This window comes from Brachypodium distachyon, chromosome 3 (assembly GCF_000005505.3).
Source record: "Brachypodium distachyon strain Bd21 chromosome 3, Brachypodium_distachyon_v3.0, whole genome shotgun sequence".
Lineage (NCBI taxonomy): Eukaryota > Viridiplantae > Streptophyta > Magnoliopsida > Poales > Poaceae > Brachypodium > Brachypodium distachyon.
This window is the reverse complement of record NC_016133.3, coordinates 31,993,062-32,013,089: the sequence shown is the minus strand read 5'-3', so window position 1 is coordinate 32,013,089 and position 20,028 is coordinate 31,993,062. Positions and strand designations below refer to the sequence as shown.

At 49.6% G+C, this 20,028-nt stretch overlaps 2 protein-coding genes across 4 annotated transcripts; both read left to right on the top strand.

Annotated features, from left to right (window-relative positions):
- The first annotated feature begins 885 nt into the window (after positions 1–885).
- Positions 886–6,581, top strand: LOC100828805 (folylpolyglutamate synthase). Of its 3 annotated transcripts, XM_024461787.1 has the most exons (17): positions 890–1,172; positions 1,287–1,414; positions 1,509–1,574; positions 2,083–2,192; positions 2,410–2,470; positions 2,618–2,701; positions 2,998–3,045; positions 3,172–3,228; positions 3,684–3,744; positions 3,821–3,867; positions 4,011–4,088; positions 4,211–4,375; positions 4,503–4,754; positions 4,834–4,912; positions 5,219–5,374; positions 5,478–5,584; positions 6,023–6,581. In XM_024461787.1, the coding sequence occupies exons 1-17, from the start codon at positions 935–937 to the stop codon at positions 6,080–6,082; spliced, it is 1,797 nt and encodes a 598-aa protein (XP_024317555.1). In that variant the 5' UTR covers positions 890–934; the 3' UTR covers positions 6,083–6,581. The 3 variants fall into 3 exon arrangements, with proteins under 3 accessions (XP_024317556.1, XP_024317555.1, XP_010234883.1); XM_010236581.3 differs by lacking the exon at positions 2,998–3,045 and having other exon boundaries at positions 891–1,172; XM_024461788.1 differs by lacking the exons at positions 5,219–5,374; positions 5,478–5,584; positions 6,023–6,581 and adding an exon at positions 5,045–5,212 and having other exon boundaries at positions 886–1,172.
- Positions 6,582–6,876: 295 nt separating this feature from the next.
- Positions 6,877–9,275, top strand: LOC100843483 (LIM domain-containing protein PLIM2b). Its single transcript, XM_003574107.4, has 5 exons — positions 6,877–7,799; positions 7,914–8,013; positions 8,101–8,123; positions 8,370–8,459; positions 8,761–9,275. The coding sequence occupies exons 1-5, from the start codon at positions 7,665–7,667 to the stop codon at positions 9,025–9,027; spliced, it is 615 nt and encodes a 204-aa protein (XP_003574155.1). The 5' UTR covers positions 6,877–7,664; the 3' UTR covers positions 9,028–9,275.
- Positions 9,276–20,028: the final 10,753 nt, after the last annotated feature.

Here is a 20,028-nt window from a genome sequence, read left to right as displayed (position 1 = left end):
GGGTAAAGGACATGGCACCTGCCATTATTAGTTCATCCCGTTTCAGGAAAGGGTCCCCATGGCTACTTGAATTAGTAAATAATATCTTTTCTCTTGGCTCTTGCGCTGCTCACGGCCGAAAAGGTTTCATGCGTATTGTTAGGGAAGAAAGATTTTTATACTCTCTCCGACCAGAATTATTTGTCGAAATATTACATGTATCTAGACGTTTTTTACACACAGATACATCCGTATTTGGGCAAATTTGAGAAAAGTAATACCGGTCGGAGGAAGTAACATTAATATTTTATTCGAAAGAAAAATGGAGGTTATCCCATCAACACAGCTTAAAGTGCCGAGGGTGACTCACTCGTAAGGCTTAAGTGCCACGGTGTGGCATGCCTGCACAATCACACAATTCAAGATTTATCTTTGACCGATCAATCTAACTTCGGCAGCATATCTAATAAAAACTCTCATTCTGTGCAACTTGCAATCTATCTTTGTGCGCCACTGGATAAAACGCACGATGATCGGATCAAAGATGAAAACCTCAGCAACCACTTACAAAACTTTTGCACATAATCCCTATTGTTGAGTTCAAGCGGTGGTGGGATTTCCATGTTTGATCGGAGCCATGCGTTTTTATCCAATGACGATACGAGAATAATTTACAAATTTGCATCGTAGTAGCAAGGAGAGAGTATCAATTTTTTTTTTCGGTGAACCTGTCCCTACCGATAACATGTCCAGTTCACAAACATTTGGGCCAGGTTGCATATAACGCGCGGCAGAACGCAAGCCACTTAAAAACACTAAACGGGCTAGGCTGCGTCGTAGGCCCAGAAAGCCCAATAAAGGAAACGTAAAGAAACAAGGCCCGTCTCTTCTGCGCAACGCGAAGCGACGATAGAACAAGGTGAGCGCTCCACATCACACGTTTAGCGAGCGAGCGATGCGCGCGAGCGGCGGCGCGCGCCCACGACCCGCACCACCACCGAAGCCGACCACCACCCGCAAGCTACTAGTACCCACCACCACTTCCTCCTCCGCCCTCGCCATGCCACCGCTTCGCCTCGCCTGCCTCCGCCGCCTCCTCCTCCCCTTCCACTCCCCTCCCCACCCAGTCGCCCCTAGCCCCGTCCGCCCCTCCATCCTTCTCTCCCGCGCTATGGCCGGCGCCACCCAGGCAGGTAAGCTCATCGAGGAACGAACCGGAACCGAGATCTTCTCTTTGGCATGCTAGGTCTCTGCTGCGTTATGGGGTTGGTGGATTGAGCGGTGGTATGCTTGTGAGGAGGGCGCAGGTGTGGCGACAGGGTCGGCGGAGTACGAGGAAGTGCTGAGGTGCCTCTCGTCGCTGATCACACAGAAGGTGCGCGCCGACACCGGCAACCGCGGAAACCAGTGGGAGCTCATGCACAAGTACTTGCAGGTGCCGTTCTGTATTGCTGCGACGGCGGCTGTTTATTGATCTGTGGTTTGCTTAGTTGGTTCTGATTGGGGTCTGCATTGTTTTGTTTTGTCAGATACTGGAGCTGGAGGAGCCCATTGCTCGGCTGAAGGTGGTCCACGTTGCAGGGACCAAAGGGAAGGTGAGTGCAGCCGGCGGTGCTGGGTTACACCGATTTTAACTGATTTTGATGCGCGTGGGGTTTCAGTACATATTTGTCTGTAACCAAGCATATCAGTTGTTATAACATAATTGACCAATGGCAGCTGCGTTGTTTGCATTTCACCCATGTTTCAACATGGAATAATGAAATGGGGACTGGCCTTTTGTTTTTGTGCTTGTGTTCTTTGACCCGAAATGGGAGTGATAGTTTACTTCAGAAACTTCCATACTTGGTGGAGCAGCCCTTGCATGAGAAATGAAAATAGCATCTGCCTTGATTATTAATGAAGTTTAGACTTTAGAATGTTTGTTCTGTTTGCTATTTGTTTCAATGGTTAGTGACAGAGTGCTGCCTAACCAATCTGTACACATTACACTTCACTAGTTCACTGTTTTGGTGCATTGTCAAAACTGTATGATATTCTTGCAAAGAAAAAAAAATGCAGTATAGTCTCTGTTGATAGCTCTGACCATTTTCTATCCTTTAGGGTTCAACATGTACATTTGCTGAATCAATCCTTCGGTCATGTGGTTTTCGCACTGGACTGTTCACCTCTCCACACTTGATGGATGTTCGTGAGCGATTTCGACTTGATGGGTACTTTTCTCTTTACTGCATTCGAAGCTTTATTTATTTCTGAACAAAAACCTTTTATTCTGTGTCTCATTAGTCAATATTGTATCTTAACTCATTATCATTAGATTTGAGGAGCTGAGGGGATTGATTTTGTTGAGTAAGCTGAACATATTTAATTTGTCCAATTTCCATTTATGCTCGTGCTAACCTGTTGTGTTATTTTCTGGCAAAATTATAGGCTGGACATTGCGGAAGAAAAGTTTGTAAGGTATTTCTGGTGGTGCTGGAACAAATTGAAGGTAAATGTCACCTGTTCTGTTTCATATGTAGCAGTTCCTGTTTCATCACACTGAAGTTAGACTGGAAGATACACTAGTAGATTTTGCATAATTTCCTATAAGCTTTATGACTTTCCTTAGTCCATTAATATATGGTGTACCTTCCAGGCGAAGACTGGTGGTGATATTCCAATGCCAGCCTACTTTAGGTTCCTTGCACTGCTAGCATTCAAGATTTTTTCAGATGAGCAGGTTAATACTTTGCAAATAGTTACTGTTTTTATAACCTTCCGCTCTTGTAATGAAATACATGAGCAGATGCCCCAACTTTCTCTTATCTTGCGGATTTCTGAGACTTTACCCATTCGAAGAATAGATACCGTGGACATTGGTTCATCTATATCAGACTAAGTTTACATTTAACGGAGAAAAGGATGTTTCTTATGCTATAGCTTTATTGATTCTAGAATGGCTGCCACCGCCTACCTCCATACTATATTTTTCATATAATATTCACTCAAATTGCTTCCAGCCCATGCTGCTGACAGATATGTCATATGAGTAGTAATTGGAACTGTGAAAGGATCAGTTATCTGGTAAGTTTATTTAGAAGCATCATCATTTGTTCGGTAGATGAACCTATAATATGCTTATCAAATTCGTGAACTGCAATTATGACGCTTTCCTAGAACCTACTCATTTTTGTGCGTGTGTTTAAGCAGGTGGATGTAGCTGTGCTCGAGGTTGGTTTGGGAGGGAAATATGATGCAACGAATGTGGTGCGTCAGTGCGTGTCATTTTTATGTAATCATCTTGTAGAATAAATAGGTGTTCAAATAAAGTTTGTGCATGACATAATCACCAACCAAAAAGGAAGTTCATACGCCAGCACAAATTGTCCTTTTTGACATAAATGTGGCCTCTTGACCCTTTTTTTTCCTTATATAATGTCATCTTGGCCATCTGATTTGAATACTAAATATTTGCATGTGGATTGTGGCTGCAAAAAGGTTGGGCTGGGATCGCAGTGCAAACTACAGCAGAGTATTAGTACTGTAGTTTCTTCATCTAGTTGACTAAGTTCACCTGTACACTATGTCGAATCTGTTTGGACTTTGGATTGTATTCTAAGAATATTTTCTGTTCCATTTTAGCCCATTGAGATCATCGCCAGCATCTTGAGTTGAATAAAGATTAAAGAGTGTAACTGGTGTGAAAATTGAAACTTTTGCAGGTAAAAGCACCTGTAGTTTGTGGAATATCTTCCCTTGGATATGATCACATGGAAATTCTTGGTTAGTCATGAAAGAGATACTTTGTCCATAGTAAGCTTGTTTCATGCTTCCAATGCTGGTTGTGGCCCATGAGCAGGAAATACGCTTGGAGAAATTGCTGGGGAGAAGGCTGGAATATTGAAGGTTCTTGCGATATGTTCTAATCTTCTTTTCAAATTATTTGTTAGGAACGGTGTACCGTGCTTCTCTGCTCACATCTCCTTGTCAACTTCTGTGACTGAATATGACTTTGTTTTATTCTGGCGTGGCTTCGTTCATCAACACAGAAAGGAGTTCCGGCCTACACAGTTCCACAACCAGAGGAGGCAATGTCTGTACTGAAGCAGAGAGCTTCTGAATTTGGTGTATGTTAAATTCCGTGCTACACATTTTTTGGTTGCCTCTCTGCCTTCCACATTCTAATTTTCAATAAACATGAGTATAATTCAGTACAGTTTTTAAAATATGAAACTTGAATTCATTAAAGGTTTCTATCCGGATAGTCCCACCTTTGGACCCACAGCAATTAGAAGATCAGCCTCTTGGACTGCATGGTGAACACCAATACATGAATGCGGGTCTTGCAGTTGCATTGGCTAATACCTGGCTTGAGAGGCAAGGACATTTAGACAGAATTCATTTGAAAGATCATGTAAGCATCTTAACTCTTCCCCCACACCCCACCCGACCAAAAAAACACTGCCATGTTTATTTCCTCAAAAGAAAATGTTAGGATTAGTTATCATGTATGCTGTAATCTGCATTACTGTGGACTGCAGGGTACCTTGCCAGATCAGTTCATCAAAGGGCTGTCAAGTGCTTGTTTGCAGGGCCGAGCACAGATTGTTCCAGATCCACATGCGAAGTCACAATATAAGGATATCAATTGCCCCTTAGTTTTCTATTTGGATGGGGCACACAGCCCAGAAAGTATGGAAATGTGTGCAAGGTGGTTTTCCCATGTTACCAAAAAGGATCAAACACAACCAGGTCCTTTAGAGCAGCCTCATAGTGGCAGCAATTCTAAGAAGGTACATTACGCCTTGCGGTGGCAGCATTTCTGCTTAAATCAATGTCTCTTAATCACATTCTATTTTGGGATGCTTCCAGATTCTCCTGTTCAATTGCATGTCTGTAAGAGATCCTCAGAGATTGCTTCCATGCCTTCTAGATACATGTGCTAAAAATGGTATGTATGCCAATCAAATTCTTTGTTGATGTATTGAAGATCTTGAATGTATCATTTCATTTTAGTTCTATTCGACATGTATGTGGAATACAAAATTCTAATAGAACAATTGTTCATTTGCATGTCATGTAGATAATTTGCCTTCTAAATTCCTCAATGTCTTGAATGGTTGAATGAACTACTGGCAAGTTCAGGAATGTGTGAAGTCCTTGGCATAATTTTCTTTGTGCTTACTTTTCATTATCAACAATATATTTGTATGGTGAGTTCGTTGCTCTTCTGTAATGACGCCCCGACTATTCTCAGGCCTCCACTTTGACCAGGCCTTATTTGTGCCAAACCAATCGCAATATAGCAAGCTTGGTTCTCAGACATCAGCACCTTCAGAGCGTGAGAAAATTGATTTGTCATGGCAGTTGTCACTCCAAACGGTGTGGGAAAAGCTGCTTCATGGCGAGGAAGGTATCCTAAAATTCATTACAGTTAGTTATCCAAACTGTGTTGTTACTTTCAACATGACCACTGGGTAGAAGATGACTGATGTGCTTGAATGGGAATGCTGCAGGTCTAAATGGTGCAAACTCTAGGGGGACTAGCTTAGTTTTTGAATCTCTTCCATTGGCAATTAAGTGGTTAAGGGAAACTTCTCAACAAAACCAATATACTTGCCAGGTGAAAGCATTTGGGTGTATGTTCAGTTATGTTATCTGAAATGTTTCATAAGAGTACTGGACTACATCATTTCATGGGACAACTGGAATGCTTCACTCATAACTAGAACCGCTCCTCTGTGCATTGTAGGATTTATTATTGCATACTTACTGACCATCATTTATGCATGTACGAAATTGTTGGTCTGTTGGGCATATATCATCGCTCTTCCATCCTATCAATCTGTTTATTTGTTTGTTCATTTTCATGTTTCTCTGGTTCTGCTATTCCAACTTATACCTGCCATCTTTATTACATGCGTGTTTTTTGTTTGCTTTAAGTTTCTTCAGTTCTGCTAAACATGAGTCAGAACATCGGTTATGTTTATTACATTTCTTCTGTTGCAGTTACTCCTTTCCAACTCGATGCTTATACATTTGTATTTGTACACTGAATCAGGTCTTGGTTACTGGCTCCCTGCATCTCATTGGTGATGTCTTAAGATTGATCAAGACCTGATTCTCCCTGCATCTCATTATTGATGTCTTAAGATTGCTCAAGAAGGAACTTTGGTTTGAACAGTACATTTTTCGAACAGTACATGATTCATATTGAAGTCTCTGCTTACTAAGGCCATACTCTGGAGTCTGGAGCCTTCGTAATTTATGATTGGCATCCACAATACAACCATTTGTCAGAAGAATGGAGGATTGAAATTTGAAAGGCCTTGTTATCCTGACGTACTCCCTCCGTCCCATATTAAGTGACCAAATTTGTCCAAATATGAATGTATCTATACCCAAAAAACGTCTAGAGACATGTAATAGAAAGTCACTTAATATGGGACGGAGGGAGTAGATGAGTGCAAACATGTTGTAATGCTTCGTTTTTGTGTTTTCGCCCTATGCAGGCATCACTGTAGCCTTTTTTTTTCAGATTTCTCTCACCCAACTTTGGAATGTACAATCAGTGAATCATATGATATGAACCATCCCATTTCCCAAGCTTGCATGGAAAAGCAATGTTTTCCCAAGTTCCATTCTTTAAAATTGTTGCAGCAAATCTTCAAATACACTTCACATTGGCATCCCTGTTGGAATATGGAGGATATACTGGCAAATCAAAACATTGGTACTTTTCCTGCACATCCATGATTATGTTAGTCTGCACTGAAGCAGGACTGACCTGACTGCACTCTTTTGCAGAATGAATTCTTGGTAGCTGGTACTGATGCTATCAAAGGTAATCCTGATGCCTGCGGACTTGTGGCCCTGAGGAAAGGGAGATTTCATGTCAGATAAGAGGTAGGTACATGATGTGAATGCTACGTGGTTACATTTCACCATGTTTTTTCCTGTTTTTCCAGTTCATTCTCTATACCACTATAGTAACCACTTACTAGTAAATTAGCTGTTTATTTAGATCATCCCAGGAGCTACTTTTTGTTGCCGTGCCTTCAGTCTTAATATAAGATTATCCTTAATACTTGTGTCTGAAAAGTACTTTGTGTTCATGGTCTAACTTCTCAGGATCAAGCATGTTGGGCACATTTTTTTTTGGGTATATCAGGAATGCATGATTGTTTATCACGGTGCGCTAAGAATAGATTGATCATCTGTCAACTTCCACCAAAAAAAAAGTTTGACCAACAGCCAACACCGCCTTTCAATTCCGCAACACTTCTTCAAATGTCTTGGACTATTGTTAGTGATCAGTTATCCTGGGCACTAAATATAGTTGAACACTTTGCGCATGAGAATAACCACAAATTAGACCCACATGCGAGGAACCAAGGAGTATAATCTCCAAAGTTAGCATTATGACGTGGCACATCTATTCACATCTCTGACCTTTTCCTCTGGCTTGGCGTTGGAGCCTCCCAACCTTCTGCCCCTCCCAAATCAGGTTCAGGCGTTGCATTTTAAAGCCTTCCGTCGCTTCTTGTGCTCACCCTCTCTTTGGCTTTCATCTGCTCCTAATTGGTTGCAGATTGAGAGTCGAAGACGAGTTATCTTGTTAGCATTAGAAGGCTTGCACCAGACTACTCTTATTCGCAACTGAGTGGCACATTTTGCTTGGTATCACCACCAAGAATATCAAGATGACATTCTCTGGTACACAGGACAAGTGCAAGGCTTGTGACAAGACCGTTCATTTCATCGATCTCCTCACCGCGGATAGCATTCCCTACCACAAGTCTTGCTTCAAATGCAGCCATTGCAAAGGCACTCTTTCGGTAATGCCCTCTTCATGACATTTGCGCTCACATGCATCAGAATTCTCACACCCGTCTGCTCTATGATCTGAATACTGTTGTGTATGAGATGACATTAAACTGTGTTATTTCTAGATGTGCAACTACTCCTCCATGGATGGAGTTCTTTACTGCAAGACTCATTTTGAGCAGCTTTTCAAGGAAACAGGGACCTTCAACAAGAACTTCCCCACTGGTAAGTTTGTCCTGCATCATTCTTCATCCTGTTAATGTTTTGCAATCGCAACAGGTATATCATCAGTGTACTTGTTTTTTTGTTCAGGTGCGAAGGCAAACGGTTACCAGGTACTACATTCTTGCCATCTTTTTAGTCCTATTGGTCTGTAGAATTTATTTAGCCGTTCTTTGGACCAGAATTTGTATGTGAAAAGATTATGAAACAAATAGACATTGTGATCCAAAAAGTGTATTTTTGCCTTATTGGTTACCCCTGCTGTTGATTCATGATTCCATAAGAGTACAATTAGCAATCTCATGCTTTCTGAATTTGTCAGACTGCAGCTCAGAAATCTGTTTTGTTATTCTCTACAGTCTAAGGTCCCAAACAAGCTATCCTCTGTGTTCTGTGGAACTCAGGACAAGTGTGCTGCCTGCAAGAAGACTGCGTACCCATTGGAGAAGGTAAAAACCTCCCTTTCTCTAACAATCGTACGATTTCAGCGTTGCTTTATCGCTCTGCCGAGAGAGCAGTGGAAGCTCATGTGTCAAGGAAATTGATTGAAATGTTCATCTCTCAAGTTTTGACAAACAAAATTCAACTAGCAATAATATGCACATTTCAGTCCTTGATGAACGTACCGAGATTTCATGATTAATCTTTGGACACTAGGCTACACATGCATTTTTCCTTTCTTTCAGGAGTTCATATTGCCCTTGTTTTCCAGTTGCAAAAGCCTGCTTCATAATTCCAATTCCTTCGCAGATGACTTTGGAGGGCGAGCCATACCACAAGACCTGCTTCAAGTGCGCTCACGGTGGCTGTCTCTTGACGACCGCCACGTACGCATCCCTCAATGGGATCCTCTACTGCCAGCACCACTTCTGGCAGCTCTTCAAGGAGACGGGCAGCTACGACAACTTGCTCAAGCCTGCCTCGGCGAAAAACCACGATGAGCAGGAGGCAACCAAGGAAGAAGAGTCACCGGAGGAGCCGGCGCCAGAAGCCGTAGAGCACCAGGAGCACTGTTAACGACCTGCACGTGGACATTGCAAGAACTTACATGTTCCCCGCTTCCTGCCCATCTCCTTTTGATCTCCCCGAGACACGTGGTGCTGGTTCTTAATTACATCTCCTCGTCTTGGCTATTGCAATCCTGGATTATGTATGTCACGACCTACGTCAAATGTCCCATGAATGAGAGCAGAATCTGCACGAGTTTGTTCTACCCTGACCCTGGTGTTCATGCTACCTACCCATAATGGTTTGGCTATTGTTCTTGTTCCTGTTCTCTTCACCAATGTCAACAGACATCCAAATTCAAACACCCGTCCCCTAAGCTGTGTCGTAGCATGCTCATGGTTCGTTCCTTTCCCGTAGAATCAGGGAGACGTATGATGAAGAAATAAAAAATGACGAAGTAACAACCCCCAAAGTCGGAGCAACGAAGATAGCCACACGTGCTGGCAAATGCGAACTCAAATTTGGTGCCGCTGGCGAATGCAAACTACTCAAAAGTATAACAACAAAACTCAAATGACATATTTTGAAGTCCGTGTCTGTGGAACTGGAATGTGTGGATGCCGTTGCTGGGAAATTATCCAAGATTAGCCTTTCATTGGAAATGCTTGATTTTTTTTCCTTTCCTTTTCTTTTCTTTTCGTTTCATAAGACATTTACCTATGTATTACTCCGTACCAAAGATCGTGACAGAAATTACACACATAAACAACACAACAAGAGTTTCTATGGAGAGATCAAGAGCCTGGTGCGAAATATAAAATGAAGACCTGTGTATAAGAAAAATCGATGAAGAAAACATGCTTTTATTTGTGAATACAGCTCCCTTCAAGAACTACAGGCTGTTTTTATTAAAAAAAACTCTTAACTACCAATTTATCTTTTATCTTGAACATGTCATCCTTTTGTTGGGAATTGGACAACAATAAAACAAACCATAATTCCCTCAACTTGTAATGAACTTTGAGGATAGCTTCAACCAGTAAGCAGCGGAATAAACACAATCACATGCACAAATGACACAAAGATTTAACGTGGAAAAACCTCTTCAACTTGAGGAATAAAAAACCACGGTTGTGGACCGACCGGTCCATGCAACTTCTACTATGAGCAAATGGGTACAAGAGTCACTCTAGAACATTTAGACATTACAACACACTCAACACATTATCAACCGTAATCACAATAATAGCCATGAGAGATAGAACCACAACAAAGCAGAGTTGACACGGCTTCTGTCCCATTCGGTATTCTGTCAACTGCTATTAAACCGCTGATCCAAACAGCACCAAATTTGGCAGACAAGTAGATCCACGAGTCCCAAACAAGCTCTTGAAATTTCAGCTCAATCAGACACCGTTTGACTACCCAAACTGTTTGTATACCAAAATTACTCTGTTCTGAAATTGCAGTCAACAAGCTGACGAAACCACTCTCAAATTTGATGCTACTCTGACCCAACACTCAAACCAGCCAACCAGGTGCCATTAGAGAAACATTGTAGGCGATTCAGGAAATCATCACCTTCAAGTTTTGTGATCGTATCGAGGAAGGCTAGAGAGACAAAGGCATAAAGGGGAATTGAGAGAGGGACGTCTTGAGGATTAGTGGATCGGATTTGTTTTAGTAAGAGTAATATTGTTATAGAGTAGTGCATGAATTAGATAAATTAGGTAGGAGTTCAGATGATGACATCGAGTGAATCCTTGATGATCCTCCGGTGATCTCAGAAATTGCCAAACCATGAAAGTAACGACTTACCTCTTTTGTGGGTGACCGTGTAGCACGGTCGAATCCACACGCAATGCGTGACCGCACAAGCCCCACCTACCCGTCCCTCACCTACCCACTCGCGGCCTCCCTATCTCCCCACTCTCTCACTTTCCCCTCCTGCACATGCACACTCTTCGCCTCCCTCTCTCCCAACTCTCACACTTTCCCCTCCTGCATCTGCCCCTCTTCATCTCGCTCTCTAGCTCCTCTCTTTCCCTCGCACTGCAGGCATACTTTCCTCGTGTCGTGTGCCGTGGCTGCCCAGTTGTTGTACCAGTGCCCCACGGGGTCCCACTGATATGGGACGCATGGGTCGCAAGTGACGAAGCCCCGCCATGTTGGCCTCCCGGGAAGGATAAGCCCGGGGAGCCCGCCCCAAAGAGACGGTTATTGGCGAAGGCAAAGCTAAGGGTTGGAACAGGAGAAGTGCCCGCTCCGGTGGTTACCCGGGAACTCTGGTCCCGGGAAGAGGAAGGCACGCTGCCCCGACAACTGGCTAGGTACACTTGCCGGGAAGGGGCTCACAGCAACCCGCGCTCGGGCATGCAGGTGGGACCCGCAGAACAGTAAAGACAGGACGAGACAGCGGATGCAGTGCATTTAATGCACTGACAGGAGTCACATCGGCAGGGCTAGTCTTGCTCAGCAAGGCTAGAGCGGCTACCCTATAGTCCATTTTATTTACCGTGTACAGTGGCTTGGGCGCTGCATGGCGCCTAGCGTGGATCAACAGTAGAGTGGTTTTTGTAGCGGTGACACGCGGATAGTTAACGTGTCACGCTGCATGCATCGGCACCTGTGGTATCCCCTTGTCTATAAAATGAGGACCATTACCACCGGTCAAAGGGCTCGAACCCTAGACGGTAACAAATAGTATTGCATCCATCGGTAGCAGAGTTCCTTAGAGGGACAAGTAACCTACCCGGGAACCCCCCCGAGCAATCTGTAAAGCACACTAATTCGTGAATACAACCAAGAGCAGGACGTAGGGTGTTACACCTCTGGGCGGACCGAACCTGGGTAAATCCGATTGTCTACACTTCGTGCCTTTCGTCTCGCCGGCATTCACCGGAGCGCTCGCCCCGCCCTCCACCGAACAACAAGGGGGTGTCCAGCATCCTCGGTGCCGAAGACCCGTGCTCCAACATCTGGCATGCCAGGTAGGGGGGGCGTGCAGAGAACTTCGGGTGACCGCCGGCGTCATCGACTTCGTCACCAACGACATCGTCTACATCAACTCGCCATGCCGCCCAAGAAGACAGATGAGCCCCGGGTCGACTTGTGCGACACGCTGGCCATGCGCACTCGATCCCATGACGCCGCGCGTGCATCGCAAGGTCAAGGGGACCAAGGGTCCCCTCCACATCAGCAACCTCAGCAGCCGCAGCAGCAGCAGCAACCGCAACTGCCACCGCCACCTCCTCGGGCGTCGATGGACAACCGTCTGAGGGGACCTGCGGCGCCTAGCGCCGGAGCTAGCTGCACAGGCGACCTCAACGTTGCACGTGCCAGCCAGCGAGTTCACTCGCGGGCTGAGGATGCGCAGCAACAGCTGCGTCACAACCACAACGCGTCGCGTTCGACGCCAGTGGGATCTCGGCCCTCTCAGCCGAGGGCACCGGGCGACCGGGCGGATGGCAGCAGGTCTGAGAACTGGCAGCCTCCCGCCCAGACTCCGGCGGAAGCCATCATCGCCGCGCTTGTCATTGTGCGCGACGAGCCACCACAAGGCACGCCGGCGCACGACGTGAGGAGTGCAGAGCTGGACGCGCTCCTCGCGCTCGCTGCCCAACAACCGCAAGGTGAGGGCGGCTCGGCCGGTTCGGGACGGGGATAGAACCTGTGACGCGGAGACGCACCCCGTTCCTCGGGACAGGGAGAGCATCCTCCACCCTCGGGAGGACAAGACGACGAGGATCCTGAGGACTACTCGGACTCGTCACCGACCGTGACGCCAGGTGACGCGCAAGGCGTCCTGAACGCCCGCCAGCAAGAAGATCTCTGCCAGCGCTTGCAGTGCCGGCACTGGCACGAAAGAGAGCGCCAGCGTCTAGAGGAGCAGGAAGACGCTCCCATGGGCGCTGATGACGGCCGTGCCGCGTTCTCCGGCAAGCTGTGTCGGGTGACATGGCCTCGCAAGTTCGGAGCGCCAACGCTCGGGACGTATGACGGGACCGTGAACCCCAAGGACTTTCTCCTGACCTACACGTTGGGCATGCATGCTATCGGTGCTGACGACAAGGTCAGGGCCAACTGGTTCCCGATGGTCCTGAAAGGATCAGTGAGGACTTGGTTGCTCAACCTGCCCGCCGGGTCCATTGCCTCCTGGGCTGACTTGCGCGAGCAGTTTGTGAACGCGTTTCAGGGCGACTACAAGCGCTCGGGAATCATGGCGGAGCTGCACACGGTGGTGCAGAAGCCGGGGGAGACGTTACGGGACTTCACCAATAGGTTCTCCAACATCTCCTACTCCATCCTAGAGGTGGAAGCGGCCGCCATCATCAACATGTACGCCATCAACATCCGCGACCCGAAGATGCATGAGAAGCTGAACACGCACTGGATCCGGACTACCAGGGATCTCTACACTCTCGCGCACAAGTGCGCTATGGCCGAGGAAGGGCACCTAGCGCCTGAGCTTGCCGCCAAAGCGGCGGCGAACCCACCTGAGGGCTTCGGGAAGAAGGCCTCCTGGAAACGTGGCGGGAAGCAAGTGCTTGCCGCGGAACCGGGGGCTCCCCAGAGGCCCACCAAGAAGGCGGCGTCGGCGGGAGCATCGGGTTGCAAGCCGGCGGCGGCCGCACGCTGCCCCATCCACACCAATGCCACCCACGACGCACAGGACTGCCACACTCTCTAGACCATCAAGGAGAAGCGCGAGCAGCGCCACGAGGAGCGCCGTGCTGTCGGAGCCTGCTAACTACGGGGATATTGGGCACCTCTCCCGAGACTGCCCGAACAACCCCCGCAACGGAGCGGGTCGGGGCGCGGCCAGCAGTGGCGACAAGGGAGAACTCACGGGGGGTCACGGTCAAGGCCGTGGCAGCAAGGACCGGCCTCCCTGGGGACGCGAAATGCCTCGTGCCGAACAGCGCAAGGACGACTGCAGCGATGACGCCGACGAGCCCGGCTTCCAGGAGCCCCGCGATGTCGCCTGCATCCACGGGGGAGCATACGCTCTCATGTCTCACGCCGCCGTGAAGCGGCTCACTCGTGAGGTGTGCGCCCTCCTCCCCAGCGTGGAGGCGCAACAGCCGTTGAGGTGGTTGCACGTGTCGATCACCTTCAACTCGGACGATCACCCGACTCGTTCCTTAGGATTAGGGGTACTACCCCTCGTGGTGTCGCTGATCTTAAATAATGTGGCGGTGACCAAGGTTCTGGTGGATAACGGGGCAAGCCTCAACCTCCTGTCCGCCAAGTTGGTGGAAAAGCTTCAGCTGCCTCTGGAGCAGATGAAGCCCACCGACCCATTCCGAGGGATCAACCCTGGAGTGGTGCAGCCTATGGGGCGAATCACGCTCCCGGTGACTTTCGGGTCCCGAGAAGCGTTTCGGACTGAGCATGTTGTCTTCGATGTGGCTCACACCCCGTTGGCGTACAACAGGATTATTGGTCGGCCGGCACTGATCAAGTTTATGGCGGCAACTCGTTGTGCCTATGGCGTGATGTAGATGCCGTCAACATACGGAGTACTCTCCATCAAGTGCGACCTGAAGGATGTTGCTTGGTGCGTGGGTGAGGTCGTAAAGACCTCCGCAGTGGCGGATTCTGGCGACTACGACGTTGTTGGGAATGAGGATCCACTTGCGGGCGAGCAGCCCGCACAGAAGAAGGCGCGAGCCCCTCCCGGGCAGGATGTCGGGGGCGGTACCAGCTCCAGCCCGCGCGTCAGCAAGGTCGTGAAGCTGAAGGAGGAGGGTGCCAAGGTCAAGAAGGTGCCCCTGCAAGCCGGCAACGAGGCACGCATCGTTTCCATCGGTGCGAGCCTCGGTGACAAATAGGAAAGCGCCCTCATCGCCTTCCTTCGAGAAAATTCTGACATGTTCGCTTGGGAGCTGTCGGACCTTCCCGGAATCCTTAGGGAGGTGATCGAGCATCGGTTGGCGGTGCGGCCAGACGCGCACCCCGTCAAGCAGAAGGTTCGCCGACAAGCACAAGAACGCAAGGATTTCATCCAGCAAGAAGTGGAGAAGCTCAAGAATGCCGGGGCAATCAGGGAAGTGTTGTGCCTACTTGGTTAGCAAATCCTGTTGTAGTCCGTAAGGCTGAAAATAAATTACGCATGTGTGTAGATTTTACTGATCTTAATCGTGCATGCCCTAAGGACCCCTTCTCTGTACCCCGTATTGATCAAATAGTAGATTTCATAGCGGGTTGTGAGTCTTTATGTTTTCTAGATGCCTTTTCCAGCTACCATCAGATCAAGATGGCAGTCGAAGATGAGGAGAAAACAACGTTTATCACCCCAGTTGGCTGCTACTGTTATACATGCATGCCTTTCGGGCTGAAGAACGCGGGCTCGACATTTCAGCGCGCTTTGTGTGAGTGTCTGGGACTCCAGCTAGGCCGTAATATCAGGGCCTACATGGACGATATCGTCATCAAGTCGCGGCGTGGGGACTCTCTCGTCGGCGACCTGCAGGAGACATTCGATAATCTCCGCAGGATCAAGCTCAAGCTTAACCCTGAGAAATGCACGTTCGGCGTGGACTCGGGGCACTTGCTGGGCTTCTTGGTATCTCACCGGGGAATCGAGGCGATCGAGAAGATGGAGTCACCCCGCAAGGTCAGAGACGTCCGGCGCCTCAACGGTTGTGTTGCGGCGCTTGGGCGTTTCATCTCAAGGTTGGGCGAGCGAGCCTTGCCTTTCTTCAAGGTAATGAAGTAGAATGGCCCAATCAACTGGACCCCCGAGGCGGAAGCGGCGTTCCAGAACTTGAAGCAGTACTTGAAGTCGCCACTGATCCTCGTCGCCCCCAAGCCAGGCGAGCCGTTGCTGCTTTACTTGGCAACGACAGATCAGGTAGTGAGCTCCGTGCTCGTTGCCGAGAGGGAAGAGCAAGTCCCGGGGGCTGAGACAGGGGGGCAGGGGGCTTCTGGCGATCCGAGAGAACCCCCGGCTACCGCCTCTGCCCCGGGAGCCGAGGGGCAGCCCACTCAGGCTGCCCCCCGCAAGCAGCTAGTGCAGCACACTGTGTACTTCGTCAGCACGGTGTTGCACGATGCCCGGGTACGGTACCTGCAGGTTCAGAAGCTTTTACTTGGGATCCTGCTCGCTTCACTGAAGCTGCGCCATTATTTCAGGCGCACAGCATCACGGTGGTGTCGGGGTTTTGCCTGTAGCAAGCCCTCATCAACCGTGAAGCCACTGGGAGGGTGGCCGAATGGAGGATGGAGCTGACGGAGTTCGGGCTGCGTTTCGCGAATACTAAGAGCATCAAGAGCGCCGCTCTCGCTGACTTTGTCGTGGAGTGGACGTCCTCTGGAATAGAAGAAGAAGAGCCAAAAGCAAGCTTCCCCGGCAAATTGGATGAAGGGTACTGGGTCATGTACTTCGACGGTGCCTTCAGTCTGCAGGGCGCCGGTGCAGGAGTGGTGATCGAGTCACCCACTGGAGATCAACTCAAATTTGTGATACAGCTCGACTTCCCCAACTCCACGAACAACACAGCAGAGTACGAGGGGCTGCTAGCCGGGCTACGCGTGGCGATCGTCCTTGACATCAAGCACCTGGTTGTTCGCGGGGATTCTCAACTCGTGATAACCCAGGTGAACAAGGACTACGACTGTCCCAGATGGCAGCGTACGTGTAAGAAATGCGAAAGCTGGAGTCCAAGTTCAAGGGACTCCGGTTTGAGCATGTGAAGCGCAAGGACAACTTTGGTGCGGATGAACTGTCCAAGTGGGTAGCGGAACGCAGCAAGGTGCCTCCTGGAGTATTCGTACAGAGGCAGTCAAAGCCCTTTGTCGATCCCAAGACGGTTGCCGGGGAAGCCCCTCCGGCAACCCGAGGAGACCCCGCAGCTGCGGGGCACCATGCCACCGAACTTGTGGCATGCTTAAGCCGGGAATCGCCACCCTGGGACACGGATATTGTTCATTACCTCAGGGACGGAACCCTCACAGAGAAAGACATTGCTGCGGAGCGAGTAGCCCGGCAAGCTAAAATGTACGCCCTGGTAGACGGGGATCTCTATCGGAGGCGTCCTAACGGAGTTATGCTCCTCTGCATGCCTTGGGAGGAAGGGCGCACGTTGCTGGAGGATATCCATTGAGGCACGTGTTCGCACCATGTGGCCTCCAGGGTGCTAGCTGCGAAAGCGTTCCGGCATGACTTCTCCTGGCCAACAGCCTTAGCCGATGCCGAACAACTAGTCAAGACCTGCGAAGCATGCCAGTTTCACGCCAAGAAGAGCAATCAGCCAGCGCAAGCCCTGCAAGTCATTCCGTCCTCGTGGCCGTTCGCGGTCTAGGGGCTGGACATCATCGGCAAGATGCCGAGAGCTGTTGGCGGTTACAAGTATCTCCTTGTAGCCATCGACAAGTTCTCAAAGTGGGTCGAGGTGGAGCCTGTGCGAGCTGTCACAGCGCAGGCGGCCATCAAGTTCTTCAAGAGCATTGTGTGTCGGTTTGGTGCGCCTAAGGGCATCATCATCGATAATGGCACACAATTCACTAGTGCGGTGTTCTGAGCTTACTGCGAGGACATGGGCAATAAAATCCACTTCGCCTCTGTCGCTCATCCAAGGAGCAACGGGCAAGTGGAGTGCGCCAACGCAGAAATACTGCGGGGGCTCAAGACGAGAACCTTTGACAAGCTCAAGGGCCACGAGAAACACTCGGTTGAAAAACTCCAGCCCGTGCTATGGTCGATTCGGACCACACCAAGTCGGGCGACGGGCCAAACACCGTTTGCCCTCGTCTCCGGGGAAGAAGCTGTGCTGCCCCTCGAGCTCAAACATGGGTCACCTCGGGTACGCGTACGGCAAGCCAACACGCACAGAGGACTGACGACCTTAGCTTCACCGAGGAGATACGATGCCGGGCTGCTGTGCGAGCTGCAGGCTACCAGCAGGGGCTCCATCATTATCATGACAGGAGAGTCCGTCCCCGAGGGCTCGAGGTTGGAGACCTCATCCTGCGCCGGATACAAGGAACGAAGGCCGTGAACAAGTTGACTCCAATCCGGGAATGCCCTTTCCGGGTAGTGTGGGTGACAAGACTGGGGGCTGTCGGCTGAAACCGAAGAAGGCTTGCTGGTGCGCAAGTTCTACCCATGACACTGCGGCAGCATGCCTCTTTAAGCTAGTGTAGCCCGGCAAGGCCCGATTGTAATCCGCTAGCACAAAGATGAATAAAGATAAGTGTTGTTTCAGTAGTATTGTGTTTTGCTGTTAATGTTTGCTTGTGTCTCCTGCTCTAGGTGCACATAATTGTCTCTTCATTCTTAGCTGTGAGCAGGGGGCTGCCGAAACCCTGAAAACCAAGCTCGTTCTTGGGACACCCCGGAACGCAGTCTAGCAGTTGTTGAGTTCGTTCACAATGCGCTACGTGCCTGCAGGGCACCATGGAATAGTAAAAATGCTCACACCCAAGTCTGAGGTCGACTCTTCTGTGCTCGAGGGCCGGGAGGCAGGAGGTTATCCAGTTTGTGTTGTTTTTTCGTGCATTTCGAAAACTTTTCTATGCACCATGGGCACTGCAAGAACCTGACATGCAGGGTAAAGATGGGGACAAAGGCACACTGTGATGCTCGTGGGGCGGTCACGGGTGCCGTCATCTTCCGGGTAAGTTGTACATGTATGGCAATTACTTCGAGGCTTGATGCAGGACTCTGAGACAGGGCCGGTGCCTCCACGCACCAACCAGTGGTTCTGCGTGTGTGGCGGCAAGGGCAGCACTCTGGCTATTTAAAGACCGGAGCAAGCACAATACCAGCAACGGGCAAGAAGGCAAGTGATGTCGCAGAAAAGCGATGGTGGTGCATCCCTCTGCGCTTATCGCTGAGGGTGTTCTCACCATCGCGGCCCTGCCACATCACTTAGAAGAGGATACCAGAGATGGTAACACAAAAGGCGAGAGGCGTAGCGAAGACACGGTGGCGGTGCATGCCTCCGCGCATGCCGCTGGAGGGTGCACTGCCACCGCGTCCTTGCCGCGGCTCTCAACAGGGTGCTCAAAATGCTGAGAGAACAGAAAGTTAAGTACTTCGTTTCGAGTCCTTAGTTCTTCCTTTAATCGCACTGGTTTGCCGAGGTAAGCTTAGTCCCCGTGTAGGCAAAGTGTAGGAAGGACGTTTGCGGGGGGAGGACGTCCCCCACACGTGGCTCATGGGTCTGCCCCGGAGGCGTGTGCGCCGGGGTAGTTAACCTGTAGGTGGAGTGGCTGGCCGCCGCTGTCTAGCCCTAGGTTGGCACTGCGGGTCCGTCCCGGGCCCCTGGTTAGGCTAAGCACGCAGTTGGCGAGTCCCCGGGTACACAAGGTTAAAACACGTGAAGGACAGAGCCCCTCCCCGGCAAGCTAGTTAGAGGCAGAGAACAAGTAAATTGACATTGAATGAAATGGAATTCAAACAAACGAGTTTGCGACAAACATTCAAAGTAACAAAGGCTAACACAAAGTAAGGCGCCTTGCGCCGCTTGCAGGAAAATAAATAAAAAAGAGGAACAAGCAGATAACTATGCAGGGGGTGCTCCAGGGGCAGCAGCGCTGGTGTCAGGTGCCTCCTCGACGCCGGAGCCTCCTCCGGCGGCTTCCTCGTCAGCAGCTTCAGCATCATCAACCTTGCTCTGCATCTGTGCCACCATCTCGTCAACCACGCCTTGCACCGCTTCCCGGTGAGTCTTGGCCTCTTCTTCGTCTGACCAGGCGTCGAAGACAATCTCGAACGGGAAATTGGGGTGGGGGGAGTGGACCCAGGTAAGAATTTGCCCTGCGACTTGCCCGGCTGCGAGGAAGACCTGCCGGTCCCCGAAGGCCGTGACGCAGTTCTGCAGGGCGTGCAGCCGGCCAACAAAGTCTACGAAGAAGGAGGTGAAGCTGTCGATGTTCGCCCCGTCAAAGGAAATTACCAGGATAGCGAACCCCTGCAGCACCTCCATCGCCGAGTCCAGCAGCTTCTTCAGCCTGGCTACCTCCCCCGACCTACGGGCCCGCAGCTCGGTTCATGCACCGCGAGCTTCCTGGGCCTGTAGCTTGTGCTCGCGGCATTCGGCCTTCAACTTGCCGATCTCGGAC